Genomic DNA, 25,685 nt, shown 5'->3' with positions numbered 1-25,685 from the left:
CACGCCTACCCGTGTCTTCCGTACGCGTCAACGCCACACACAAAACAGCGACTCCTGTCCGTGATTACGTTCTGAGAGCCACCCCACACGTGCTGTGGGTAAAGCACCCCAACCGCACAAACCACGTCGCTGGTTCCGTGGGCACCCACCGCCCCGACCCAGGGAGACACTGTCCACAGGAACTTGCGATCCTGGCTCTTACCTCCGTCACTTTGGGTTGAAGTATTAACGCCTCCGGACTCATTCGAGGGATGTCTATGTGGATCTGCGGATGCAGGGAGAGAGGCGTTATTTTCAAAGATGACAAATGTCGGCGTAAGTGTGACAAGAAGAGCAGTGCTCAACGGCGATGAACTGACCCGGGACTCTAACCCGCTCCCGCCCTGAAAGGACAGACTCCCTCCGTGGCCGAGTGCTCGAGGGGGCAGGTTGTAGCCGCACAGGCCCAGCACGAGGGCTTGCCGACACTTCCCGCGCAAACGCTTGCTGCCCGATCAGGAAGAGAGCAGGCCCTCGGCTATTTAGTAACAGAATCCATAGCAATTAGTAAACATTGATTCCCGGCCTCGGACACGGGAGCAATTCAGGTACATCAATAGCGTACGCGTTTTCGGCCGTGACAGCTTCTTCTTGGCGCCCAGGCCACGTTTTTCTCCACTTCACAGAGTCCGTGGGGACCCGGGGCACTTTTCAAAGGAAGCACTTAAAAACCTCTGCCAGCATCGGCCGATCCCTGCTTGCGCGCCACCTGACCCGAGAGCCCTAACGAAGCCCCCGACACGGCAGACGACGACACCCGCAGGTCCAAGCAGCAGCGAGTAAGAACGTTCGGGGCTTGAGCTGGCGCCACGGGCTGGCTCCCAACGTCCCACGGGCACGTCCGCCCCTGGCCAACACCGTCACCGTCCCCAGTCACCCAGGAGAAGGCCACAGAGGCCGAAGGAAGAAGTGCACATCGTAATGCCGAGAAGGAGCCAATGTTCAGGTTCGTTCCCATTAGTATGTGCCCACAAGGACTCCACTATCCACGGGAACAGGACAGCATCCTCGCTCTGCCTCACGGGCACGACAGCCTGGGCACCATGACTGAGGCCCGGGGCCCAGCATCCTTGTCTAGAAGGTGCCTGCCGCATCCCCCAGAGGCTTCCCTGGTGAAGACCACCCGAGGTGGGGGCCATTAACCGCGCCGATGCGAGGCGTGGCGGCTGCTTCCCCACTGACGGGTCCCTGCCTGGAGCCCTTCCCTCGACGAGAACCCGGGCGCCAGCATCCCATCGGCAGCACCCGCCCGGGGAGAGGACCAGGAGGGGCCCGGGGGCCAGTGGACTCGGTGTTCGGGGCGGCACTGAAGGACAGCGGGCAGGAAAGCGAGAGAGGGCAGGAGCCGGCCCGGAGGAAACCATCAGCCCCACGTCCCCTGAGCAACGCGGGGAGGAATGGAAGAAGCGTGGGCCCACGGGCGGCAGTGCCAAGAGGGAGGGGTGCAGTCCAGACCGGGGGCCAGACGACTCTAGTCCGACCGTGTCCCCTGCCCCAGGGTGCCCTCAAGGGCCACCCTCAGAACACGGCTCCCGTGCCATCACACTCCGGTGGGAGGGCCGGTGGGCACCGTACCTACACCTGCCGTCTGTGCCAACGGGAAGGGGCTGGACACGCGAGCCGGGCCTGCTTGGCGGCAAAGCGAGCCGACATCACTGCCGCGGATTACGGTTTTCTCCGCGATGTTATCGCAGAAACATCTGGGGAATTCACAACAACACGGAAGCTTTTTATTACCTATCATCGTAACTGAGTAAAGACACATGCGACCTGTATTTAATTAACTCTCCCTCAAGAAATTCGTAACAGAATACAGTTTGGTAAATCTCACAGATAGATGCTAGGTGTCATCCTTTGGAAGTCTTTTCCTCGAATAAAAATGCATCAAAAACACATCCAAAACAATACCAAGTGGACCCATTCCCTAGAATTAGTGAAGTGGAAAGAGAAACCAGGTAAGCTACTACTATTGCCCCAACCAAATCCAAGTGCAATCTATCTTCAATCCGTTTCTCAGGGTGCCAGGCAAGCAGCGCCTTGCGCCCTGGAGCACCAAGGAGCCAGAGGCAAGGGCCCCGCCCCAGAAGGGCCTCTCCCGGGTCCTTGCTCTCTCGCATGGCGATCGCCCCCCCAAGCTCTACCGTTTCCCCTCCACGAGGAAGATCTTCTCAGAATCCATTTCCCTTGAAGAACTGTTGGTCACCAATCAGAGGGAAGGCCTGTCTTGGGACCTTTGTAAAGATCTACACCAAAGTGACAAAGAGATGTGGAGAGCCCATATCTGAGGCAGAAAAATTCGGCAAGGCTCCTTCACCCAGAAGGAGGGTTTCCAAAAGGAAACATTCAGTACTAACGTGTCTCGGGAAAGTCAGCAGCTGATTGAAGAAACAGGAAGCAGAGCTATCAGTTAAGAACTACCTTTTTGTTTAAACACAGCGCAAAAATGAATGAACGAATGAATGAATGCAGCACAAACCATTCTGCATTTCACACATTACAAAGACAGTAAGAATGACAAAGTCCTCAATGAGCTTTTCTAACAGCAAATTCTGAATGCGCTGTGAACTATAAATCAAATGTAAGGATTCTTCCCCTCATATACACTGTCAACTGTTCAAGAAGCCATAATTACACCATTTTGTGTTCAACGAGGGAGCAGAAATGATACACTGGCTACACGTTTTGCTGGAGATGAACTGCACCCCCCCAGTCCAGCTGCCCAGTCAGCTCTCGTCTGCCCACACCCCACCCCTCCGTGCCCCAGAGAGTCAGGGCCCACAAAGCCCAAGGAGACTCTCCTCCTCTGATCGGTCCAGCGACATGCCTGTCCGGGTCCTACGGGCCCAAGAGCAGCTCTCTGACATAAGAAAGGCCGGGTGGCTCCCGAGGCACGTGTCAGGGCACCAGCAGGGGACCTCAGGCAACCGCTCTGCAACTCCAATTAAAAACATCCTCGTGGGGCGCCTGAGTGGCTCAGTCGGTTGGGCGTCCGACTTCAGCTTAGGTCACGATCTCACGGTCTGTTGAGTTCGAGCCCCGCGTCGGGCTCTGGGCTGACGGCTCGGAGCCTGGAGCCTGCTTCCGATTCTGTGTCTCCCTCTCTCTCTGCCCCGCCCCCATTCATGCTCTGTCTCTCTCTGTCTCAAAAATAAATAAACGTTAAAAAAAAAAAAATTTAAAAAAGAAAAAAACATCCTCGTCATTTTTATAGAAGGAACCGGAGATAAGCAAAGCACTACCAGCAGGAGCACACCGTCACTTGTTCGTCAGCAAACAAATCCGTGGCCCAGTTAGGAACGCGCCAGAGCAAACAGCCCCTCCCGCAAACCATCACCAGGCCAGGGCCCCTCACGGGACGTGGAGCGAGGGACAGGCGCCCACCTGCCTGTAGGTGTCCTGGTGAGCGTCGTCGTGCCGGGAGTCGTAATAGTGCTCGATGAACGCAAAGTATTCTTTCTGCTTTCTCTGGAGTGTGGCTGGTCTTCGCTCCACATTGGCAGGAAGGTAACCCTGGGTGAGAGAAAGAACAAGAACAAAAAGTAGGTACGGTTAATGCCGACTCACAAAGTGTGAAATCCAAAGGGTCTTAACTGGGTGTGGCCTCCCAAACGGGGGGGACGAGGACGGTAAGCGGAAACGGACACGAAGCACATCAGGGAGGCGGCCTCCGAGGCACCGGACGGGCGGCTCGGGCTTGGGCGCTCACAGCCTCCACCGCGCCCGCCAAACTTGACCCGTGGCCACAGGAGTGGGCGTCAGATGGGAGCCAGGCTTGAACTCTGTGCTCTTCGAGAACAGGACTGAGATGAACCCCTGGTTCTAAACGGCTCGTGTGCCTCAGAGAACTCGGAAGTCTGCACGGTCTTCTGACCAGAGTACATGCGGGTGCTCGTGTGTGCTCGTGCATACATACAACGTACACACAGACATGTGCATGTGTGTGCGCACACACACACACACACACACACGCACGCACATCTGGAGAGATCGTCGCTCATGCAGATTTCCTCCTCTCTCCAAAGACTCGTGGGCGACTGGCAGCCGCAATCCCAGGACATAAAGCGAACTCAAACCCAGAAGGACCCAGGCGGCTCAGGGTGGTCACGAAGAGCCCAGTCTCCAGGGCCAGACTCTTGGTGTTGTACGGGCTTTTTATTTTGTTGCTTCTACTTTCTTTAACTTTTGGTTTATTTTTTTTGTTTTGAGAGGGAGAGGGAGAGGGAGCCCAAGCAGGGGAGGGGCAGAGACGGAGGGAGAGGGCTTGGGAGAGAATCCCAAGCAGGCTCCAGACCGTCAGCGCAGAGCCCGACGCAGGGCTTGAACCCACGAACCATAAGATCTGGACCTGAGCCGAAATCAAGAGTCTGACACTTAACCGACAGCCGCCCAGGCGCCCCTTTGCTTCTGCTTTTTAAATCAACATTACCGACATGTCACATATAAGATGAAATGTGCCTCTTTCAAGTAAACCCTTCCATGACATCTGACAAGGGTACACAGCTGCGTCACTACGGCCCCCGTGAAGACGTGGAGAATCTCTGTCTCTCCAAAACCTTCCCCTGTGCTCATCCCCCTCTCAACCAGGAGAGCCCAGGGAGCCGCACAACTCCTCGCGGACCGCCCAGGCCTGGCCTAGAACGTCATGCAAATGGAATCATTCGGGGACCCACGCTTTGTTTCTGCTCGGCCTGGCGTCTTTGTGATTTTTCCAAACCGACGAGGGGACCAGCAGCCCATCCCTCGGCTCACTTCTCCACCCCACGGAGACCCCGTGGCCTGCCGGCCACTCACTTCCTGCTGAGCGTCCGGGGTGTTTCTAGTTCGGGGCTACTATGAATAAAGCTTGTTGCTACTATTCTTGTACAAGGTTTTTATGGCCACAAGCTTTCCTCTCTCATGGTTAAACACCTAGGAGTGGAGTATTGGCTCCCCGCGCATGTACATGTTTCGTTTCCTAACAAACTGCCAGACCTTTCACAAGAAATGATGTGGTTTCACACTCCAGCTAACAGAGGATAAGAATTTCAAATGCTCCACACCCTCCCTGATAGTATTGCCCGTCTTTTCTTTTTTAATTTTTTAATGGTTATTCATTTTTGAGAGAGACAGAGACAGAACGCAAGTGGGGGAGAGGCAGAGAGAGAGGGAGACACAGAATCCGAAGCAGGCTCCAGGCTCCGAGCTGTCAACACAGAGCCCGACGTGGGGCTCGAACCCACGAACGGTGAGATCATGACCTGAGCCGACGTCGGACGCTTAACCGACTGAGCCACCCAGGTGCCTCTCTTTTTTTAATTTTGTTAATGTTTATTTATTTTTGAGAGACAGAGAGAAACAGAGCACAAGCAGGAGAGGGGCAGAGAGAGAGGGAGACACAGAATCCAAAGTAGGTTCCAGGCTCTGTGCTGTCAGCAGAGCTGGATGTGGGGCTTGAACCCATGAACCGCAAGATCATGACCCAAGCCAAAGTCAGATGCTTAACTGACTGAGCCACCCAGGCACCCTGTACTGTCCATCTTTAAATATTAGCATTCTGGGGGTGCCTGGCTGGCTCAGTCAGAGCATGTGACTCTTGATCTCAGGGCTGCGAGTTCAAGCTTCGTGCTCAGTATAGAGATTACTTTAAAAAAAAAATAAAATCGGGGCACCTGGGTGGCTCAGTCGGTTAAGCGTCCGACTTCAGCTCAGGTCATGATCTCACGGTTCGTGGGTTCGAGCCCCGCGTCGGGCTCTGTGCTGACAGCTCGGAGCCAGGAGCCTGCTTCGGATTCTGTGTCTCCCTCTCTCTCTGCCCCTCCCCCATTCATGCTCTGTCTCTCTCTGTCTCAAAATAAATAAACATTAAAATAAAAAATAAATAAATAAATAAATAAATAAATAAATAAATAAATGAAATCTTAAAAAAATAAATATCAGCCATTCTGCTGAGTGGCTTTAATCGCACATCCCCGATGATTAACGATGTTCAACATCTTCCCACGTGCCCAGCTGCCACTGCTTCTCTTCTCTGGTGAAGTGTCTGTTCAAATCTTTTGCCCATTTCTTAAACCAGGTTATCTTCCTAGTGAGTTTTATGGTTCTGTCTTCTGGAAGTGAATACACATTAAGATTATATTCTCCTAATCTGGGCCCTGCCTCTTTGTCTCAAACAGCCTAAGTTTTAAATTTCCATGAAATCCAACTTATAAAGTGTTTCTTTTATATTTAGTGCTTCTTCTGTCCTACATAGGAAAGATTTCCTCCTGGTCTCTTCCCTGGATGTTCTGAAGCTTCACCTGGCTACCTCCTGCTCATCCCTCCAGCGTCTCTTCGACGGTACTTCAGGACGCCTGACCCAACCCGAGGCCAGGCCGGTCCCTCGGGGCTCCAGCTGCTCCTGGCACGAGACCCCCACAGAGCCAGCCCCTCACCGCGCCAGCCACGTGGCAGCCAAATTTTCATTAAGTGAATTCATGTATGAGCAAGTGAACAAATAAATCCCACGTGGTATTTTCCGCCTTTAAGATGCTCCCACACCTGCAGCAGACCTGTGTTTGCTGCTGAATATCTATACCTCCCTTGTTTCCACAGAGCCCTGAAGATCCTCCAGGAACGAGACATCCCTGTTCTCAGCCCCTTCCTTCAGGAGTGTTCCTGATGGGCCACCCCACTGGCCACAGGGGCTGACAGGCTCAGAGGCAGAGAGGGGACCCAATGCAGGCACAGAAGGCAAACCCACGGCTTTTCTTTGCTTCTTCCTGTGAATCGGGGAGAATGTGCAGAGACTGGAGCTGTGGCAGCTGCCCTGCGGCCATGCGGGAGAACCACAGGCTGTGGGTCCATCACAAAGAGCTGACCTGCAGAGCTGAGCTCAGAGAGTCACCGGCCTTGATGAGGTCGGCCTGAATCCAACCACGTCTTCTCAGTTGTGCGAGCACATCCGTCCCCTTTGCTTCCCCAAGGCATTTCTAGGAGCATCGATTCTCAATGACACCCCTGCACACATTTGCTTTCGCACACCGGGTCGCACCGTTAAGCCTCATGTCCATAAACGCATACTGGAATATAACATGCGAGCACCATCCAAACGGTGGGAGGAATTATCATAACCACACCTGGCTCGAGGCCCCTGGGAGCCTCCTAACCACTGTCTTTCACCTCCTCCCCGGAGCTAATAAGTCCCTAACTTCTAACACCGGGCAAATGTTGCCTATTTCTGAACCTTCTACAAATGGAATCTTTTCTGTCTGGCCGCTCAAACTCAACATTACATTTGAAAAGCTCACTCATGTTTGGAACATGTTAAGAATAGCTTTCACTGTTGTGTGTTCCCGCGTACAAATTCCGTGCTACCATCAGCAGACATGTGGACTGCGCCCACTCTGTGTTCTCGACATTCTCCTTCCTGCCCTTCACGGCCCATGACGTGCATTCTGTTAGATAGTTACCGAGGAGGCGAACCACTGGCCATGCCCACCTTTCACAAGTTCTGCTGCAGAATTTTCCGGAGTGATTACACTCCCGCTGGAGGTACGTGGCAAGTTCTACATCCTTGCCAGCGCTTGGTGTTGACGAACTTTTTCTTTTCAGCCGTCCCGATGGGCCTGCAGCGGTCTCTGTCAGGAGGCAGCTTTGGGGCACCTGGGTGGCTCGGTCAGTTAATCGTCCAGCTCTTACCTTCGGCCGAGTTCGTGATCTAGAGGCTCATGGGTTCGAGCCCCAAGTCGGGCTCTGTGCTGAGCGGAGCCTGGTTGGGACTGTCTCCTTCTCTCTCTGCCCCTCTGATACGCACATGTGCGCTCACTCTCTCTCTCAAAATAAATAAACTTTAAAAAGACAAAAAGAAGGTAGCTTCGCTCTGCATTTCCCAGAAGACTGATGGAGCTGTTCTGCGTCCACACCCGGGAAACACGAGGACGAGCATAGCCCGGTTTTCTACTGGGTCGTATTCGTCTGCAGGCATATCACACTCTCCGCGGGGGAGTCCTCCGTAAGTCTCTACTCCTCCTCCCCGTGCTTTGCCTTTTCTTCCCACTAATGATGTCTTTTGATGAAGACAAGTTCCTAGCTTTAATGTGGCCCCATTTATTAATCTTTTATGATTAGTCCTTCTCGTGCCCTTTGTAAGAAAATGTCCTTCATCCAACCTGCCATGCTTACACATTGCACTTTGAAATCACGACCGTGTCCCCAACGTCGTTAAGTAGTGGCCTCCGGCGGGGCCGGCACAGGACAGCACGCCGGGAACCGCTGTCCTCGGGTCCGAGCCCCGCGGGGCTGCTGGTGTTCTACATCGGCAGAGCTGAGCGGTCACCAGGCACTGAAGTCTATCGTGCAACACCGCTACCCAGCCTCTTCCAGAAAGTCTGCCGACCCGAAGGCCTCCCGCCACATGTACTTGTGTTTGCACGTGTTTATGCTCGACCTTCCTCGTTCTGAACAGGGTGACAATCTTTTCCCTTGTCTGGTATTCTGAGCCACGTCTGACTTCTTCCTGAGGCAAAATCCCCACAAGCAAGCTGTTCGTCCAAGGCCACACCGGGCATACTGAGAGCTCCCGATGCTTCTTCCCAAGCAACCCACCAGGGAGGGCAGCAGTTTCCGGTCTGGGAGCCCAGCCCCCGCCCTTCAGCAGCACGACGAGGGGCACCTGCCTGAACTCCAACAGGTCGGGAAGGGGCAGGTTCGCCAGAGGGTCCCGCTGACAACACGGGGAACCCCGACAGGGGGAGCTTCTACCGCTGAGCATCGGTGTCTGTGCTCCCGCGTGCGTGCCTCTACTTTCTGGCCAGACGAGAGATGCTCCTGTTCTAAAGGCAGATGGGTTCACACACTCGGAGCGGCGACGGCAACGATAACCCAGGCGCACACAGGAGTGCCAGGCGTGCCCGGAGCACCCCTGCCGCAGGTCCTGCGTGAGAAACCGCCCGCCCCGGGCGCCTCCACAGTCAGACCTCTTCGGCCGACACCACGCGGCACGGGGCGCTCTCCCTGTCGGGGACCCGGCCCTGTCCCTGCCAGGGGGCCTCCCACCCCAGGGGAAATGGCCAGACCTGAGGAAGGGCACTGCTTCATCATGTCAGAGACCATCCTCCTGGCAAGCACCAGGAGCGACCACACCCACCTGACCTCACTGTGACTTCAGTCCCCATGGCCATCACCTGGCAGGAAGAACAATTCCTATCCCCAGGAGGCCACGGCCACAGCTGAGTAAGAAAAAGCCCAACTGCTCACCCGGCGCGGAGCTGCCCGGAGCACTGCCTTGAATCCTGCCTGGCGGGTGGGCTGGCGGTGTTGTCACTGACGGAAGAGTGAAGGCTCAAGAATGGTCACCGTAGCCGAGTTACAGGGCCTGAGCACGGACTGCAGCCAAAGCCAGGCCCGAGAGGCCCTTACCTGATGCTGCCCTTCTCGGGGGATCCGGGCTCACTTCGCACAAACTCAGGAACAGGTCCCCACCCCGTGGGGTCATCTACACACGTACACACACACACACACACACACACACACACACACACACACACACCTGGGCTCTGCCTGTGTCCCGGACCCTCGGACCCTGGGCTCAGCTCCGGGAAGCAGAGATGCCTGCCGAACGCAGCCCTGCACTCGTGCCCGCCCCAGGAACCCACGGGAAGGCAAGTTCAACCTTCCCGCCAGCACACCCGGGAATCGTGCCCCTGCACAGAGGCGGACGCCCTCCCTGCGCTGCCGTCAGCCCCTGTGGCCTCTCTCTGCACCCTGTTCCCTGGGCCCAAGACCCCCCCACCTCCACACCAGGGCTCAGGAGGGGCTGGGCAGCTGAGACAGAGGCCGCAGACGTGGAGCAGCCCCTGACCTGGGGAAGCAAGGCTGGCCTCTCACCTCCTCCAGTCTACTCTCCAGGGCCTGAGTCCCCAAAACCTTTCCCCTTAGCACCTCCCCTGCCGAGGCCGTATCCACCAGACCCAAGACACGTGGCTGCGGCTGCCTCAATTTGTCGCTGGAGCTCAGCTCCCTCCGGCGGCTGTCTGGTCAGCGCTGCGACCACGCTACGGCGGGTACCCTCTCTTCAGACAGCGCTTCCCCCAGAGACCTGCCCTGCCCCGTCTGAGTCAGCACTCTGACCTCGGCCTCCCTCCCCGGGCTCCAGGTGTTTCCAGACTCAGCTTCTCAGAGACGCTCAGACACAGAGACGTCGCTTACTCTGTCTCTCGAGCTCCCGCAGGGGGTTCTTGACCCGGGCTCACAGACACTCCGGCCCCCCACGCCCAGAACACTGAGGGGCGCACCACAGGTTCCCCGTGCAGGCTCGCTGAGCGAATGAATGATGTCACCACTCCCCAGGGACGGCCACGGCCCTGGGCGCCCAGGGAGGAGGACGTCTGAGAGACCTCATGAAAAACAGTATCGGCCAGTACACAGTTCTGGGTTCGGTCTGGGTGGGTCTGGGGTTGGCACTGGTGGTGGAGAAGACAACGGTGTGGAGGGACAGAGCAAACGCCCTGAGAATGGTCACACGACTGCACAGGGCACACGGGGGGCGCTGTATCCAGGCTGCCTCCGCCCCTGGCGGGCGAGGAGCGTGGGCAGGCGCGTGGTGGCCGGGCGGCAGGCCCTGTGTGCCAGGCCAGGGCAGCGGGGCCACAGGGGGTACAAGCCAGGGAACGGTGTGGGCAGCCCTACAGCAGTCACATGCGGTGCCACCGAAGGATTCTTCGTGACCGTGTACGAGGACTCGAGCATTCTCCCAACCCCCAGATTCTAACTTCACTACTGGAAGAGAAATTCCAAAAGGCAAGCGTGTCACGATGGGAGCACGGGCAATAAAAAGCCCCGCACACACTCCTGACACTCACTCCTAAAGGAAAACACACATATGCAACTTGAGGCCTCTCGATAATTAAGCCAGACTAGAAATTATGCAAACGAAATATGTTCAAGTACGCAATGAATTTTAAATGACACAACTACAGAAAACTTAATTGCCGTATTAGCATGCCATAAAAACACTAATCATAAATGTAAAACAATACACGCATATACTTATGTCGGAACCGTCCCAGTGACACAAACAGCCAATCGCTCCCTCCCACCAGGTTCACGTGCAAACCGACCTCAACATACTGCAAGGAGACAAGATGACACCAGCATTTCACTTCTTGGGTTTTTTGGGGTTTTTTTTTAAATGTTTATTTATTTTTGAGAGACAGAGAGAAACAGAGCACAAGCAGGAGAGGGGCAGATAGAGAGGGAGATACAGAATCCGAAGCAGGCTCCAGGCTCTAAGCTGTCAGCACAGAGCCCGACGTGGGGCTCGAACTCAGGAACCGTGAGATCATGACCTGAACCTGAAGTCAGTGCTAACCAAGGGAACCACCCCGGCACCCCTCACTTCTCGTTTTTAACCATCCTGTTCATTAGCGTAAATGTTAAATGTTTAATTAGTTTCTGTTTGATGTTTCTGAAATAGTTATTTTTTTTAAATGAGCCAAAAAATATGATTTTTGACAGCGCTAATTTTTAAAAAGTCACAGCCGCACTTGCATGGAATTTAAATGTTAAATAGCATCCATGGTGGCTTCCTGGTATTTCTAGACCAGAGTATATGCCAGTCCTCCACAAATGACAGGAGCCAAGCTTGCCATCTTTCTTCGTTAAAGTACCATTTCCTACTCATCAGTTAAGAATCATGCTCTTCAACAAGCCACCAGGACAAATCCTGGTTTGTAACGACAAGTCGTGAACATCCTGGGGGGAAAAAAGTCATTCGTCTCCCAGGTCTGGAAGTAGGTTCACATTCAAGTACAGCTTGGGTTGTCTTTGTTCACCAGACAAACGACAGATTCTCCTCGATCCTGGGTTCAGGGTCCCGGAAGCAAAAGGGCTGGAACAAGCCGGACCCCACCTGGGCCCCAGTCGGGCCTCCAGGACGCTCTTGGTCAAGCCCAGGCACGTTGGCCCAGGCGTGTTGCCTTCTTGGGTGCAGGTCCCAGCCGGTCCCTGTGTGCCTGTCCCACATGGCACCCACCTGTCCTAGAGCAGCCATCTCCAACCCTGCGAGAGCCAGAGACCAATGTTTCCCCAGCTCCCAGGTCACACTAATGTGCACCCAGAACGAAAAAGCGCAGGTCAAGAGGGCAGCCCAAAGCCCAAAGCCCAAAGCCCCCACGTCCCAGCCACCACCCCCCACCCCCACCACCCGGCCTAGGAAAGGCTGGAACTGGTACAAACCGGGGTATACCCCAAGGCTCTGATCCACTTTGCGGGCCCAGGAGAGTGGAACGTGAAGTCTCTGATTCAGAGAGAGACTGAAAAGTGGTCTTAACTGGGGCGACACTTCCCTGTACCCCATGGCCCGGAAGTGCCTGCTGGGTTTTCTCCCCACCATTTTCCAAGATGTTCCTGTGACCTAGCACACTTGCAAAGGGACTGCTGGCTGAGGGCAGACGCGTGGGAAACACCTGCTGAGTCAGAAGTAAGTGGTCAGCATCCTGCGCTGTGCTCCCCAAATCCCCCAGGACAGGAAACATACCGATGATGTGAGCTTGGGAGTAACTGGGAGACAAGGACAGGCCCACGAGGCAGCTCCTGGGTCAGCGCTTCGAGGCGAAGAGACGACGGCCCCAGGATGCTGGCCTCCTTCCACCTACCCACACCCATGTCTGACTAGCACCCCTCAACCTGGATTCCCAGAGCCCATCCTCACCCCCAGAGGGACCGTGTGTGGGCACGTGACGACTGAATGACATCACCGCCTGCCTGGCCCAGCGCACGGCAAAGTCGAGGTGAGCACACGCTCCCTGAGTGACAGGTAGTGCCATGGCAGCGACTGGCTCCTGCTCCAGCGGCCACAGGCCCCCCAAAGCCTCCACCCCCGCCCCTGGGGGGTTTTCCCTGACCCGGCTGTCCGCCTCTTCCTTCCAACAAGCACCCAGAGCAGCCCGGCACACCCTTCCTCCCAACCAGGCTCTGCTCGCGATACGGACCCACCAGCTCCTGGGTCCTGCACCCAGAGACCACCGCATCTGCGGGCATCTCTCTCGTGTGCACGGTCTGGCACACAGCAAGCACTCAGTAAGTGCCGTAAAGCAAGCTGAGACACAGGGTGAGCAGAGCACTGGGGGCCCAGACTCCTGAGAGAACAGGATCCTTCCCGTGCGGTAAAACCCCGGTATGCCCTGGGGGAGACAGAGGAGGGCAGGGACTCCCCTTCTTTTCCGCAGGCTCCATAAGGCACAGGGACTTGGTCCTTTTCTCTCCTTATCTCCCAGCTCCAACACAGTGCCAGAGCCACAAAGTGCTCGGTAAATACGATCAAATCAATGAAGGAACCAGCCAACAGACCTTTCGAGAGACTCCTGACTCTCCCATTCCAGAAACACAGCCGACTCACCCCTCACTCAAATCCTTCAGGAGTCACCCGCTCCTGGTCCCTGGCTGCCCCCGGTTCCCTGCCCCATCCAAGCCTTCTCCCTGCCATTCCTGGGAGCACACCCATCTTGGCCCCTGCTCGTCACCAATCCCAGCCATTCCTGGGGAGCCCGCCCACCTTGGCCCCTGCTCGTCACCAATCCCAGCCATTCCTGGGGAGCCCGCCCACCTTGGCCCCTGCTCGTCACCAATCCCAGCCATTCCTGGGGAGCCCGCCCACTTGGCCCCTGCTTGTCCAATCCCATCTGCATCTACCCCCCCCCCCCCACACACACACACAAAGGACCCTGACACACCCTTCAAGATGTTCCAGAAGCCTCCCACAAGAAGCCTGGCCTGCCATGCAGGTGAGTCTGCGCTATCCTGGGACTGCCCTCCCTTTTTTGGTGCCCCCCCAACTTTGGAAGGACCGGCTTTGCCCACTCACCCCCCCCACACACACACACACACACTTGTTTTTAACTCATCCATCAACCCAAACCCAAAGAGGTCTAGAACTGCCAAGTTCATCTCTGTCCTGCCCGGTCCCCAGCTTCCCACCTCACAGCACCTGCAGAGACTGGGAACGAGAAGCCTTCCCTGGGCGCTCACTCCACTCCTGACCACCTGAGCCCCGTGCATCCAGCCCTAACCCCTCCTAGTGGATTCACCTCTGTCTCCAGGCAAGGGGCTCCGTCATCAGTTAAGCGGCTACTCGGTACACGTGCCCGAGGAGACCCGCACGCTCCTTCCCTGGCTTTCCTGACATTCCCGCTTACAGACTCTACCCACCTACACCCTCCCTCCCATTCCGACCACAGGGTATCTAACCACGACTCGAGCAGACTGAGAACCGAAGGACAGGAAGGGGACAGAAGCATTCATGAAGGCTTTCCACCTAGAGGCAGCACATCCTTAAATACAAAATTGTACCATTAGGTCTTAAACGTGTTTTCATCAAAACTTTCCACAGTTCAATCTCAAAACCTTGCAACCTATCTTGGAGGACGTTTGGAAAAGTGGATACAAATGCTTAAAATAACAAACACCAAACAAAAACATGAACAATTGTAGCAGGTCTAATTTTAATTGCAAGAGAATATTTAATCAATAAATATTCACTGTTGAGAGCTGTATCTGCATTTAGGATTACGAGGTACTAAGCTGCAAATTTATGAAGACTCATTAGCAAGAAAGAGTCTTTTAAATACTGAAAAGTCAGACCCAATTTAGAGTAAACACTTCGAGTTCCCCACTGATTTAACTCCAAAAATAATTTAAAAAGGGAAAGAGAAGAAAGCTGTCTATAGACTACTCCCAAGCTTCCAGCAGGGCCCAGCTCACTTCCGATATTAACCCGAGTGAAGGACCGGGAGTCTTCTGGCGGCCGCCCCACCCCCACCTCCTCCACCTGACCTCCTCCAGGAGTCTCCACAATGGGCAGTTTAGAACCAGAACCCCAGCCTCCATCACAGAAACGCAGACTACGTCTAACATCCCCACTAACATTAAAAAAGAGAAAAAGAAAAAAAAAAAAAAAAAAAAAACACACCACCTTTGTCAAACCTATTTCGCTGTGATGGATTCCTCAGAACTGAAACAGTCTTCTATGCTCGATCCTTTCTATATCACACGTTTGAAAATATTACAGATTTTCAGAATAATAAAATCAGAGAAAAAGAATACAGCTGTCATAAATAATTACCTCTCCTCATTTTCTGCCAGCCTTGTCAAACCAAGCTTGAAATTAAGCAAAAGATGGAAAATGTCACCTTAGCTCAGACAAAGGCCCGGATCACTGCCACAAAGGCAGGGCGCATGCCTGGGCGGCCGACGGGCCACGCCTGGAGCCTGGCCGCCAGGACAGGCAGCCCCAGGAAGACTTACCGACAGCAGCTTCCAGGTAATCGGACGAACCAACTTAGGGATTCCGGACCAGCTCAACTTCCGCAATTCTTCTGTTGACAAAGAGACAAAACAGGGCTTACAAACAGTCCACAAACTCCCCACAGGCTTTAACATATTCCATCAATGTTACGGCGGGGTGTGAGGCCCCATAAACGAAATCAGAACAAACCTGAGTGATAAAGATTTCAGATACTGATTGTTCTCAATATACAAGAGACGCAAAGTTGCCTCTATTCCCGCAGAGCTAAGTGTCACCTGTTTGCATTTAAGTTACACAGAGTACACGTTTGCTAAACGCATCGCAAGTGTCCCCATAGTCACGCCGGGACAGGTGAGGCACCACACACCTTCCTCCCTAGAGCAGTGAGTCCAGAGTCCACATGCCCCCTCCTTCCCTCCCACCCTCCCTCTCCCTGTACCCCTACCACCAACACCTGTCCCCAACTTAACCACCCTCTGAGCTCTCCCGTCCTTCCCGCTTTCTGTCTCACTCCCACCATTTACTGCTGGAGAACAGAAGGTGCTTGGCTCAAGACTGCTTTTGGAAGAAATTATTTCACGGGGATAAGCCTGTGTTCATACAGCAGCGGTCAAGGGTGAAGCCACGTTATGCACACATCAAGGACAACGCAGTCTTCCAAGTAGACTAGTACAAGTCACTGTTGCCATCACAAATACCCAAAGAGAGGCAGGGCTGGTCAAGGACATGTCCGGAGCCTCCGGAGGGCAGGAGAGGGCACAGCAGGGGCCGGGCGGGTGAGGAGATCAGCCCCTGAATTCCATGTGACCTTCTATGTCTCCCCAAGGTCTCAGCCACGTGCCCCGAATGGATAGAGAATACATTTCAATTTGCAGGTGTATCAACACTCAGTCAGTCCCACTGAAACTGAAGTAATTATTTCTCTCCTTTAAGTTACGAATCTACCATTAGGCTCTTCTCCTAACGGCTAGGAGCTCATGATTAATATTCGGAATAAAAGAAACGATTAAAGAGACTTTGGTAATATAATCAACAAAATACAAAGTCCTGACATCTAATCTTTTTCCAATTACTAAAGTCTAAGTAAAATAAGTACAGAATAATTGGGCGACGGTACCAGCAATAACTTCGCTTTACAGCAGAATCTCAGAAAGTATCGAATCTTCCCCCGCACCCTGAGGATATTATGAAAAGCGGGAACCTAATATCTGAACACCAATAATGTAATGTTTACCAGTCATGTTCCCAGGGCCTCTCCTCCTGCACGAGCCTGGTTTTCTGATTATGGTTTATATGAAGAAAGCCGAGAGAAATCTCCGTTGCTAATGTTCTCTGAACCTGTCTCCTCATGAAGGAAACACAAAAATGGTGCCTTGAACAGACGCATGAGGCCAAGTTCTGAGTCTGTGTAAGCGTTAGTGTGTAAGAGGAGGTCTCAAAGGCGCTATTTGTTCCTCGCCACAGCCTGAGTGAATCAGGGCTGTGACCCTACTGTGTAGGCAAGGAGCAGAGACGTTGGGGGACTCGGCCACAGTGGCCCAGGAACTAAGTGACCTTCACAGCCCAGAATCTTTCCACTCTATTAACTTCCCCTATTAGAAAGGCCTCCTGCAAACACAGACAAATTTCACTCATGAATATGGACAAAAGGTCCAAAACAAATCTTCGCAGATCAACACACAGCCAGGTATTCAAAGGACAGTACACACAGGAATAAAACTCCAGGAATAAAACGGCTCCGTGTCGGGAAATCTCGTACCTATAAAGGTGTTAAACTGGCTTGATGGGAAAGTCACAGGAACATTCCGGTAGACGTCCAGTGTAGACCCTCGCCCAGGGCCTCTTTGCCCCTCCGCCTTTCTAGCGGAATCCGGATGTGCAAAGTGACCACCAGCACCCCCCACCCCACCCCGCAGCCCTGATAATGAGGGGAGTCAGCCTGAGGGAAGCTGAACCCAGCACCCCAAGTTTGGAACTGATTGGCTGTTGCAGAGCTAAGCTGAGGAGAAAGCCCCTCCTGGCTCTTCAGAAACCTTTTGGGGGCGACCCTCTCTTGCTCCCTCTGAAGACTGCTAGGGTCAGATGTGAGGCTGGGGCTACAGCCAACTGGCACCCAACCGGCCTGAGGATAAAGCCAGCAAAGAGAGGCAGGAATGAGGGTTGAGTTCAGCAAGACGGGCAGATACAAGAACATTCTAAAATCAACAGCTTTTCTCCATCAGCAACAAAATAAACAATATTGCAGGCATAAGGCTTCGCGAGAAATGGAGACTAGCGTATGAAGAAAACTGTGAGGTTCTACTTAAAGAAATGGAGGAAAACACCAAGCTCACTGGCGTTAACAAGGATTTAATGAGCACCTCCTCCGGGCCAGGGAACAACACACAAAGCCCTGTCCTCAGAGGACCCACCTCCACCCCAAGGACAGAGCAGGTGTGAAATTCCAACTGGGCTCAGAACAAGAGGTAAGGGCTGAGAGATGAAAGGACAGGTGGGAAATTCTACCTTGTTAGGAAGGTTTCCCTGAAGATGACAACTGAGGAAAGACCCACAGATGAGGAGACATTACTGAAGGAAGAGGGGCTAGAAGGGGAATAGTCTCAGTCCAGGAAAGAACTAATGCAAAGCCGTGGCCACGGCGTGAAGAAGAGACCAGAGGGGCCAGTGCTCACAAGGGGACACCTGGTGGGCTGCTTATGAAGCCCAGTGTAGAGGGGACGGCGGCTCGGGTGAGGACAGGGGAAGAAGAGCAGGGACCAAACACACTGCTGGATCTTGCCTCGATATTACAGTGCTGTCAACCACCACTTGAAAACTCTTTAAGTTCAACGCAAGCCAACAAAATCCCAGGGGGATATTCCGTGTGTGTTGTAAAACCTGATACGCTGGCACTAGTTTATCTGAAAGAGCAAATGCTTAACAGCAGCCAATAAGATTTCCAAAAAGAATAACATGAACGGACTTGTATTAACAGACAAGAAAATGTGTAAGAGAGCTACGGTTCTTAAGACACTGGGGAGAGCAATGGAACCGATGAATGGTTCACATCAAACCTGCACTTAGTTATGATTACAACAGCATTTCAGATCAAGGGGCCCATCAGTCAATGGTGTCCAAACAATATGGCCTTTATTTTCAGGAAAGGAAATCAGACCATGTATCTTACCACAAAAACATTTCCAAGGACACCTGGGTGACTCAGCTGGTTATGCGTCTGATTCAGCTCAGGTCACGATCTCATGGTTTGTCAGTTCGAGCCCCGCATCGGGCTCTGTGCTGACAGCTCAGAACCTAGAGCCTGCTTTGGATTCTGTGTCCTCCTCTCTCTGCCCCTCCCGTTTGCTCGCTCTCTCTCTCTCTCTCTCAAAAATAAACACTAAAAAAAATTCCAAATGATTAAAAATCCTTAGACCGGGGCGCCTGGGTGGCTCAGTCGGTTAAGTGTCCAACTTCAGCTCAGGTCATGATCTCATGACTTGTGGGTTCGAGCCCCACATCGGGCTCTATGCTGACAGCTCAGAGCCTGGAGCCTGCTTCCCAATCTGTGTCTCCCGCTCTCTCTGACCCTCCCCTGCTCATGCTCTGTCTCTCTCAAAAATAAATACACACTAAAAATCCTTAGACCTAAATGAAGTGTGTGCATGTGTGTGTGCATGTGAGCACATGTATGTGAAAGAAAGATAAAAGTACAAGAAAATATAGAGGAATATTGTGCTACTTTCAGATGGGAGAAAGGCCTTCCAAGCAAAACACAGATCCTAGAACTATAATTAAGGTTGACAAACTAACAGTACAAAAGTTTAAAATGGCTGCACAATGAAAGATGCCGTAATGTTAAAAAAAAAAAAAGACAGACTTGAAAAATACATACACACCATACAAAAAAGTTAACATCACTCATACATAAAGAATACATACAAGAGAATGATCAAGCTACACAAAACTGGAAAATTCATGGAAGAGGAAATAGAAGTGGCTAGTACATACACAAAAATAGGCACATAATCTCAATGGTGATTAAATAACTACATTATTAGAACAAGAAATTTGTCGCAAATTAAATAAAATATTAAATGAGTATACCCGTATTAATGTGACTGTAGGTGAATAGCCACTCTTATAGTTTGGTCGGAGTGCATACGAACAGAACTTTCTATTGGTCACGTTTTAAAGGTATATAACATTTGAGCAGCAACCTCACTTGAAGAAATCTGTTCCACAGGGACATGTGCAAGGGGTTACACACAGGGTGCTCGTTTGAGCCCTGTCGTAACAAAAACTAGAAATAATCAGAGTGTCCGTCAACAGGGAGATGATTAAAACACTGTTACATCCACACAATGGACTACAACACTGCCATGGAAAAGAATGGATGCCTTTCTGGGTGGATATGGAGTAAGTCTGTGGAGATGGAACAACAGTGGGAAGCCTGGGAGGCTCAGCTGGTTAAGTGTCCGTCCAACTCTTAGTTTCAGTTCGGGTCATGACCTCACGGTTTATGAGATCAAGCCCCACATCAGGCTCTGTGCTGACAGGGCAGAGCCTGCCTAGGATTCTCTCTCCCTTTCTCTCTGCCCCTCCCCTGCTCATGGTCTCAGATTCGCACTCTCTCTCTCTCTCTCTCTCTCTCAAAATAAATAAACCTTAAAAATATATTAAAAAAAAAAAAAAAAGAACAAGAGAAAGCAGAGGGCAGACACCCTGAGTGCTTCTGTAAGTGGACACAGGAGCCTGGAAGCATAGCCAGCCACGGGGGGAGGGCTTCAGAGAATGGCTCAAGGACAGTGGAAGATGTGCCTTTCAGGGTGTACCCTACTGTGTTCCTACCAAGCTACAAAGTTCCCGTGGCATCTCCAACTTTACCTCCGACTTTTCAAAATCCACCCAACCTTCCAGGACCAGCTCCACCTCTGCCGGACCTATGAAGCCTTCCTCTCAACTCCAGTAACACCCAATTCCCTCTTCCGTGAGTGCCAGGAACAAGTGGAGCCAGGGCACCTAACGGCCCACCTTCAGTGCCGTATCTGAGCATCTATCTCATCTCCCAGAAGTGGTTGACGAGTTCCTGCAGGTCAGATGCCACGAGTCTGCTTCCTGCGCATCCTGAGGCAGTGCCTTGCAATAGCCTGGTGGTAAGTGCTAGAGAGAAGAACGCCCGAGTCTTTCCTCTACCCCCTTTAGACGTGGTTTTCTTGGGCGAGTGGGGTCCCATATTTTAACTGACATATAATTTACAGGCAATAAAAAAGGATGACTGTAGCCCCCCCAAAACAAGATACAGAACATTTCTAGCAGCCTTTTCTATAATTCTTTGCCCCCATTCCAAGTTAGCTCCTTTCTGGTCATAGATGATCTCTGTCTGATCTTAACATTCACATAAATAGTACATACAGGAGGTACTTGCTCGAGTTCTGCTTCATCTGCTCATGTCAGAGTCATGATGTTGCACGTACCAGTGGTTTATTCTTTACGAGAACAGCAGAAATACTAATCGACTCTATGAATATACCACAATTTGCTCCCATATTCATAGATAGCTGGTTTATTCACAAGCTTTCACTACTGTGAAAAAACGGCTATGACCATTCTTGTGGACATGTGTTCTGTGGGTCTCTGTTTTCATCTCTATTAGGCAAACATGAAGGAGTGGAATTGCTGGATCATACGACAGATACGTGTTTACCTTGGTTTAAAAAAAAAAAAAAAAAAAAAAAAAACACCATGTGGTCCTTCAAAATGGTTGTACCATTTTACGCTTCCCACCAGTAATGTATAAAAACTTTAACTGGGGCGCCTGGGTGGCGCAGTCGGTTAAGCGTCCGACTTCAGCCAGGTCACGATCTCGCGGTCCGTGAGTTCGAGCCCCGTGTCGGGCTCTGGGCTGATGGCTCAGAGCCTGGAGCCTGTTTCCAATTCTGTGTCTCCCTCTCTCTCTGCCCCTCCCCTGTTCATGCTCTGTCTCTCTCTGTCCCAAAAATAAATAAATGTTGAAAAAAAAAAAAATTTAAATAAAAACTTTAACTGCTCCACATCCTGGTCAAACTCAGTGCTGTCAGTCTTTAATTTTAGCCATTCTAGTAAGCATTAAAGGCATCTCATTACATTTTAATTAGCAATTCTGTGATGACTAACAATGTTGAGCGTTAAACAGATTTTCGTGAGCTTATTGGCCATTTCTGTACTTTCTATGGCGCGTATCTTGAAATCTTTTACCCATCTTTTTCCTGAATCGTTCATAATCTTACCTGTTTCTAATGACAGATATTTCTTCTGATTCCAGGTCCTATTTCCCTGTTTCGTGGCATGCCTTTTTTTTTTTTAATGCCAGATGTGCCAGTTATCAATTTACTGCCTCTGTGATAATGGAACTGGGTCTTGTAAATACTTCTCCTTGGCTGGCTGGCATGACATCATCCTTTTCAGTACAGAGTGAAGGAGGGACGCTAAAGGAGAAAGGAGTTTTTTCACCCAAGTTCTCACATGCCTCATTCATCAGTCTCCTGCAGAGGCTGCTTCCCTGGCACGCAACTCCTGCAGCAAGTGTGGGTGCTGGGTTTTCTTCAGCGCGCACCTCCTCTGGAGCGTTTGCCTCCTGCACTAGGCCCCTACAGAGTGCTCGGGTCCTGAGCACACAGGGTCCCCCCCCCCACTTCAGCTGCTCAAGAGAGTGACTTTTCAGTTCCAGGTTCCTGCAGCAAGTGACAGCCAGCAACGCCCAACAGTCAGCACCTGTATGAGCTCTGGGGATTATTCAACTCACTGCCTCATGTGGATTCTCTCCCCCACCTCGTGGATTGGACCCCATTCATGAACAGGCCAGCACTCCACCAAGGACTTGATGGGACCCCTCTGCAGATATGTGGACTCTGTCTCTGTGGAATCCTGTGTCCCGTGCAGTCTGTCTTGGCCTCCTGGAACCCCCTTCCTGACTCCTTGACTCCCCAGGTTCAGGTTCTGTTCCCCTCCCCGTGCTGCAGCCTGAAAACTGCCTCCAAGCATAAAACCGTTGTTTCACATATTGGTCTAAGTTTCTATTTGTTTACAACAGGAGAGAAATTCCTTTGGCAGCTAATCCTTCATGGACTGAAGCAAGAGTCAACTTCCTAATGTATTTTTGAAGAACTTTTTGGCTATAGCCATCAGGGATACTGGTCTCTAGTTTCTTTTTCTCACAATGCCTTTGTTATAAGGTTTGGGTATTAGGGTTATGATGCCTTAACAAAATGAGCTGAGAAGGTTTCTCCTCCTCTCTTTTCTGAGAGAGCTTCTGGAGAATTGGTATTATTTCCTCTTTAAATGTTTGATAGAATTTGCCAGGAAAGCCATCTGACCCTGATCTTTCCTTGTGTGAGGCTTTTTTATTATAATTTTTTTAATTGACATTGGGATATTAAGGGATATTAATAATATCCCTTTCTTCTGCTATCAGTTTTATGAGGTCATGTCTTTGAAGTACTATGTCCATTTCATGTCAATTCTTGAATTTATTGGCATAAAGTTGCAAATAATACACCCTTATTATCTTCTTAATGTCTGTAGGGTTTGTAGTGATGCTTCCTCTTTCAGTACAACATGATAATGGTAATTTGTGTCTTCTCCTCTTTCCATCGATCAAGTCTAACTAGAAGTTTTTATTGGCCTTTAAAAAAAAAAACTAACCAGATTTTCTTGATTCTTGCCCTTGTTTATCCATTTACCAATTTACTTATTTCCACCCTTGCTTTATTTCCCTTCTTTTACTTGGTGCTGTTTAACTTCCTCCTCTTCTCCTACCTTCTTAAAGTGGAAGCTTTAATCACTGATTTGAAACCCTGATTCCTTTCTAAGATAAACGTTTAAAGACCAAACTTCCCTCCAATCACTCTTTTACTAGCAACACACAGATTTTCATATGCATGGTGATTATCATTAAATTCAAATAGATTCTCATGTTCCTTGTGATTTCTTTGATCCAGAGTTAATTTGAAGTACGTTGACAAATTTCCAAATATTTGAGAATTTCCTGGGTAGTTTATTGTTACACTGACTTCTAAATTAAAGCATCTGGTCAGATGAACTTGGTGTTGCTTCAATCCTTCAATATTTACTATGACTTGCTTTGGTAGAGCATATGGTGTATCTGGTGAATGTGCCATATGTCCTTGGAAAGATGTGCATTCTTTAGCTGGTATATGCAGTCATCCACATGTGGTGGCTAAATCAGGTAGTTCCAGTTGGCTGACAGTGGTATGTATCTTCCACATCTTTAGTGATTCATATCTTCCACATCTTTGCTGATGTTTTAATTTACCTATTCTACCAATTACTCAGGGAAGAGTGCTAAAATTTCTGCCTATGACAGTGAACTTGCCTCTTCCTCTCTTCATTTCTGTCAACTTTTGCTTCATGTATTATGAAGCTGTAGTTTTGGGTGCACATACATTTAGGAAAGATGCATCAACTTAATGAGTTGAATCTTTTATCGTTATGAAACATCCCTCTTTGCCTCTCTCTCTGGATTTTTTTTTTCTGGTATTATTATAAGTAAGTTACTTTTCTTATGATTACTACTTGCATGGCAAATACTGTTTCCACCTTTTATTTCAACTGCCTGAGTCTTCCTGTTTAAATCTTGTGTTTGGCTCTCCTTTTAGCCTTCTATCGCTGTATTTCTTAGAATCAGATTATAAAACCACTAATCCTCTAACAGAGAAAACTAAAATGTAAGACAAATTTTAATAAGCAGAAAGGGAATGAGAAATAAAGAGCATGTCTTCCTTCCACAACAGTGAATTTGTTGTTTTCTGAAAATTAAAATTTTGTAATATTCTTATGAAAACACCAATATCATAATTCCATGTTCATGTGTACTGTAAGGCTTTACTTCTCAAGAAGATTCCCACTTAGAAAACTGCCACAGCAAGACACCCCATGACCAAAAGAAGCAAACGGGTAGCAGAGAAGCACATAAGAACAAACACTGACTGTGGACTCAGGAGACCCGGGTTCAAGGCCCAGCACAGCCAACGAGAATCAGTGTGGCTTCATGAAAAAAAAAAATTAAGAAAAAAAAAAAAAAGGGGGCGCCTGGGTGGCGCAGTCGGTTGAGCGTCCGACTTCAGCCAGGTCACGATCTCGCGGTCCGGGAGTTCGAGCCCCGCGTCGGGCTCTGGGCTGATGGCTCAGAGCCTGGAGCCTGTTTCCGATTCTGTGTCTCCCTCTCTCTCTGCCCCTCCCCCGTTCATGCTCTGTCTCTCTCTGTCCCAAAGGTAAATAAACGTTGAAAAAAAAATCATTAAAAAAAAAAAAAGAACCAGTGTGGCTTCAGAGAGGCCCTCTAACCTCTTGAGCTCCCATTTCTTCCTCTGTAAACATGGAACAAATTAAAAATAACACCCTCACCTAAGTCATAGAATTTTCCCAAAGAGCAGAGACATTACATGGGAGGGCATTTGTAAATGGTGACAATGCTCCACAAGTACAAGAAGAGGAGTCTGCCATGCTTCCTGGTGTAATTACTCAGCACTCCATGTGAACCCAAACCATGAAGCAAGTGGGAGCCATTCGTCCTAACTGGATGTAAAATATCACATTTGAGACTGAACCAGAAATCTGTCACAAAACTGTATATGCAAAGAACTCATAATTATAAGCACCTTTTTCAGAAAAGCCAGAATTTAAAGCTATTTTTTTTTCTAACAGTCATCTATTTTTAACTAGTTTTAATTCTAATTTTGGGAAAATCTTCTATGGAAATAAAAGCTGGGAGAAACAATGAATAAAAATAAGATATTGGGGCGCCTAGGTGGCTCGGTCGGTTAAGCGTCCAACTCTTGATTTTGGCTCAGGTCATGATCTCAAGGTTCATGAGATCAAGCCCCAGGTTGGGCTCTGCACCGACAGTGCAGAACCTGCTTGGGATTTTCTCTCTCTCTCCCTCTCTTTCTCTCTCTCTCTCTCTCTCTCTCTCTCTCTCTCAAAATAAATAAATAAACATCTCAAAAAAGAATAAGAAATGCATGTACATTACAATCACATAAGCTTAAATGTGAATCTAATCTAAAAGCTGAGCAGTCACCAGCAAAAGGGTCTGTAAAACAAGACATTTCTTGTTCCCAGAAGCCACAGTCCAGGAAAGTCTCATAAATCAGCCCACTTGATCAACAATTATCGAGCACCCACTTTGTGTAAGATGCCTCCGGGGCCAACGCCACTTAAACACTGCCCCTACTCAGAGTCTATTATACACACTTATTTACCCAGGGCACATCGATCGCCACTTACCACCAACCGGGAGCTGAGCTAGCCTCAGAGAGTACAATCAGACCCAGTTCCTACCCTCCAGGGGCTCACTGGCAAGTAGAGAAAGAGGAAGAAATCACCAACGCCAGCGTTAAACGGTGCTACC

The 25,685-nt window shown here is 50.6% G+C and overlaps 1 protein-coding gene across 8 annotated transcripts in view; it reads right to left on the bottom strand.

Moving 5' to 3' along the window:
• TBC1D22A (TBC1 domain family member 22A) overlaps positions 1 to 25,685 on the bottom strand; it is a 326,941-nt gene that overhangs the window by 219,364 nt on the left and 81,892 nt on the right. For all 8 annotated transcript variants that reach the window (XM_019835740.3, XM_019835736.3, XM_019835738.3 and 5 more), the window contains 3 exons: positions 15,298 to 15,368; positions 3,421 to 3,549; positions 203 to 265 (listed from right to left, as the gene is read on the bottom strand). In XM_019835740.3, coding sequence (XP_019691299.2) covers positions 203 to 265; positions 3,421 to 3,549; positions 15,298 to 15,368 — 263 coding nt within the window. The remainder of the gene's footprint in view (positions 1 to 202; positions 266 to 3,420; positions 3,550 to 15,297; positions 15,369 to 25,685) is intronic.

Source organism: Felis catus, chromosome B4 (genome assembly GCF_018350175.1).
Source record: "Felis catus isolate Fca126 chromosome B4, F.catus_Fca126_mat1.0, whole genome shotgun sequence".
Classification (NCBI taxonomy): domain Eukaryota; kingdom Metazoa; phylum Chordata; class Mammalia; order Carnivora; family Felidae; genus Felis; species Felis catus.
This window is presented reverse-complemented; position numbering and strand designations above follow the sequence as displayed.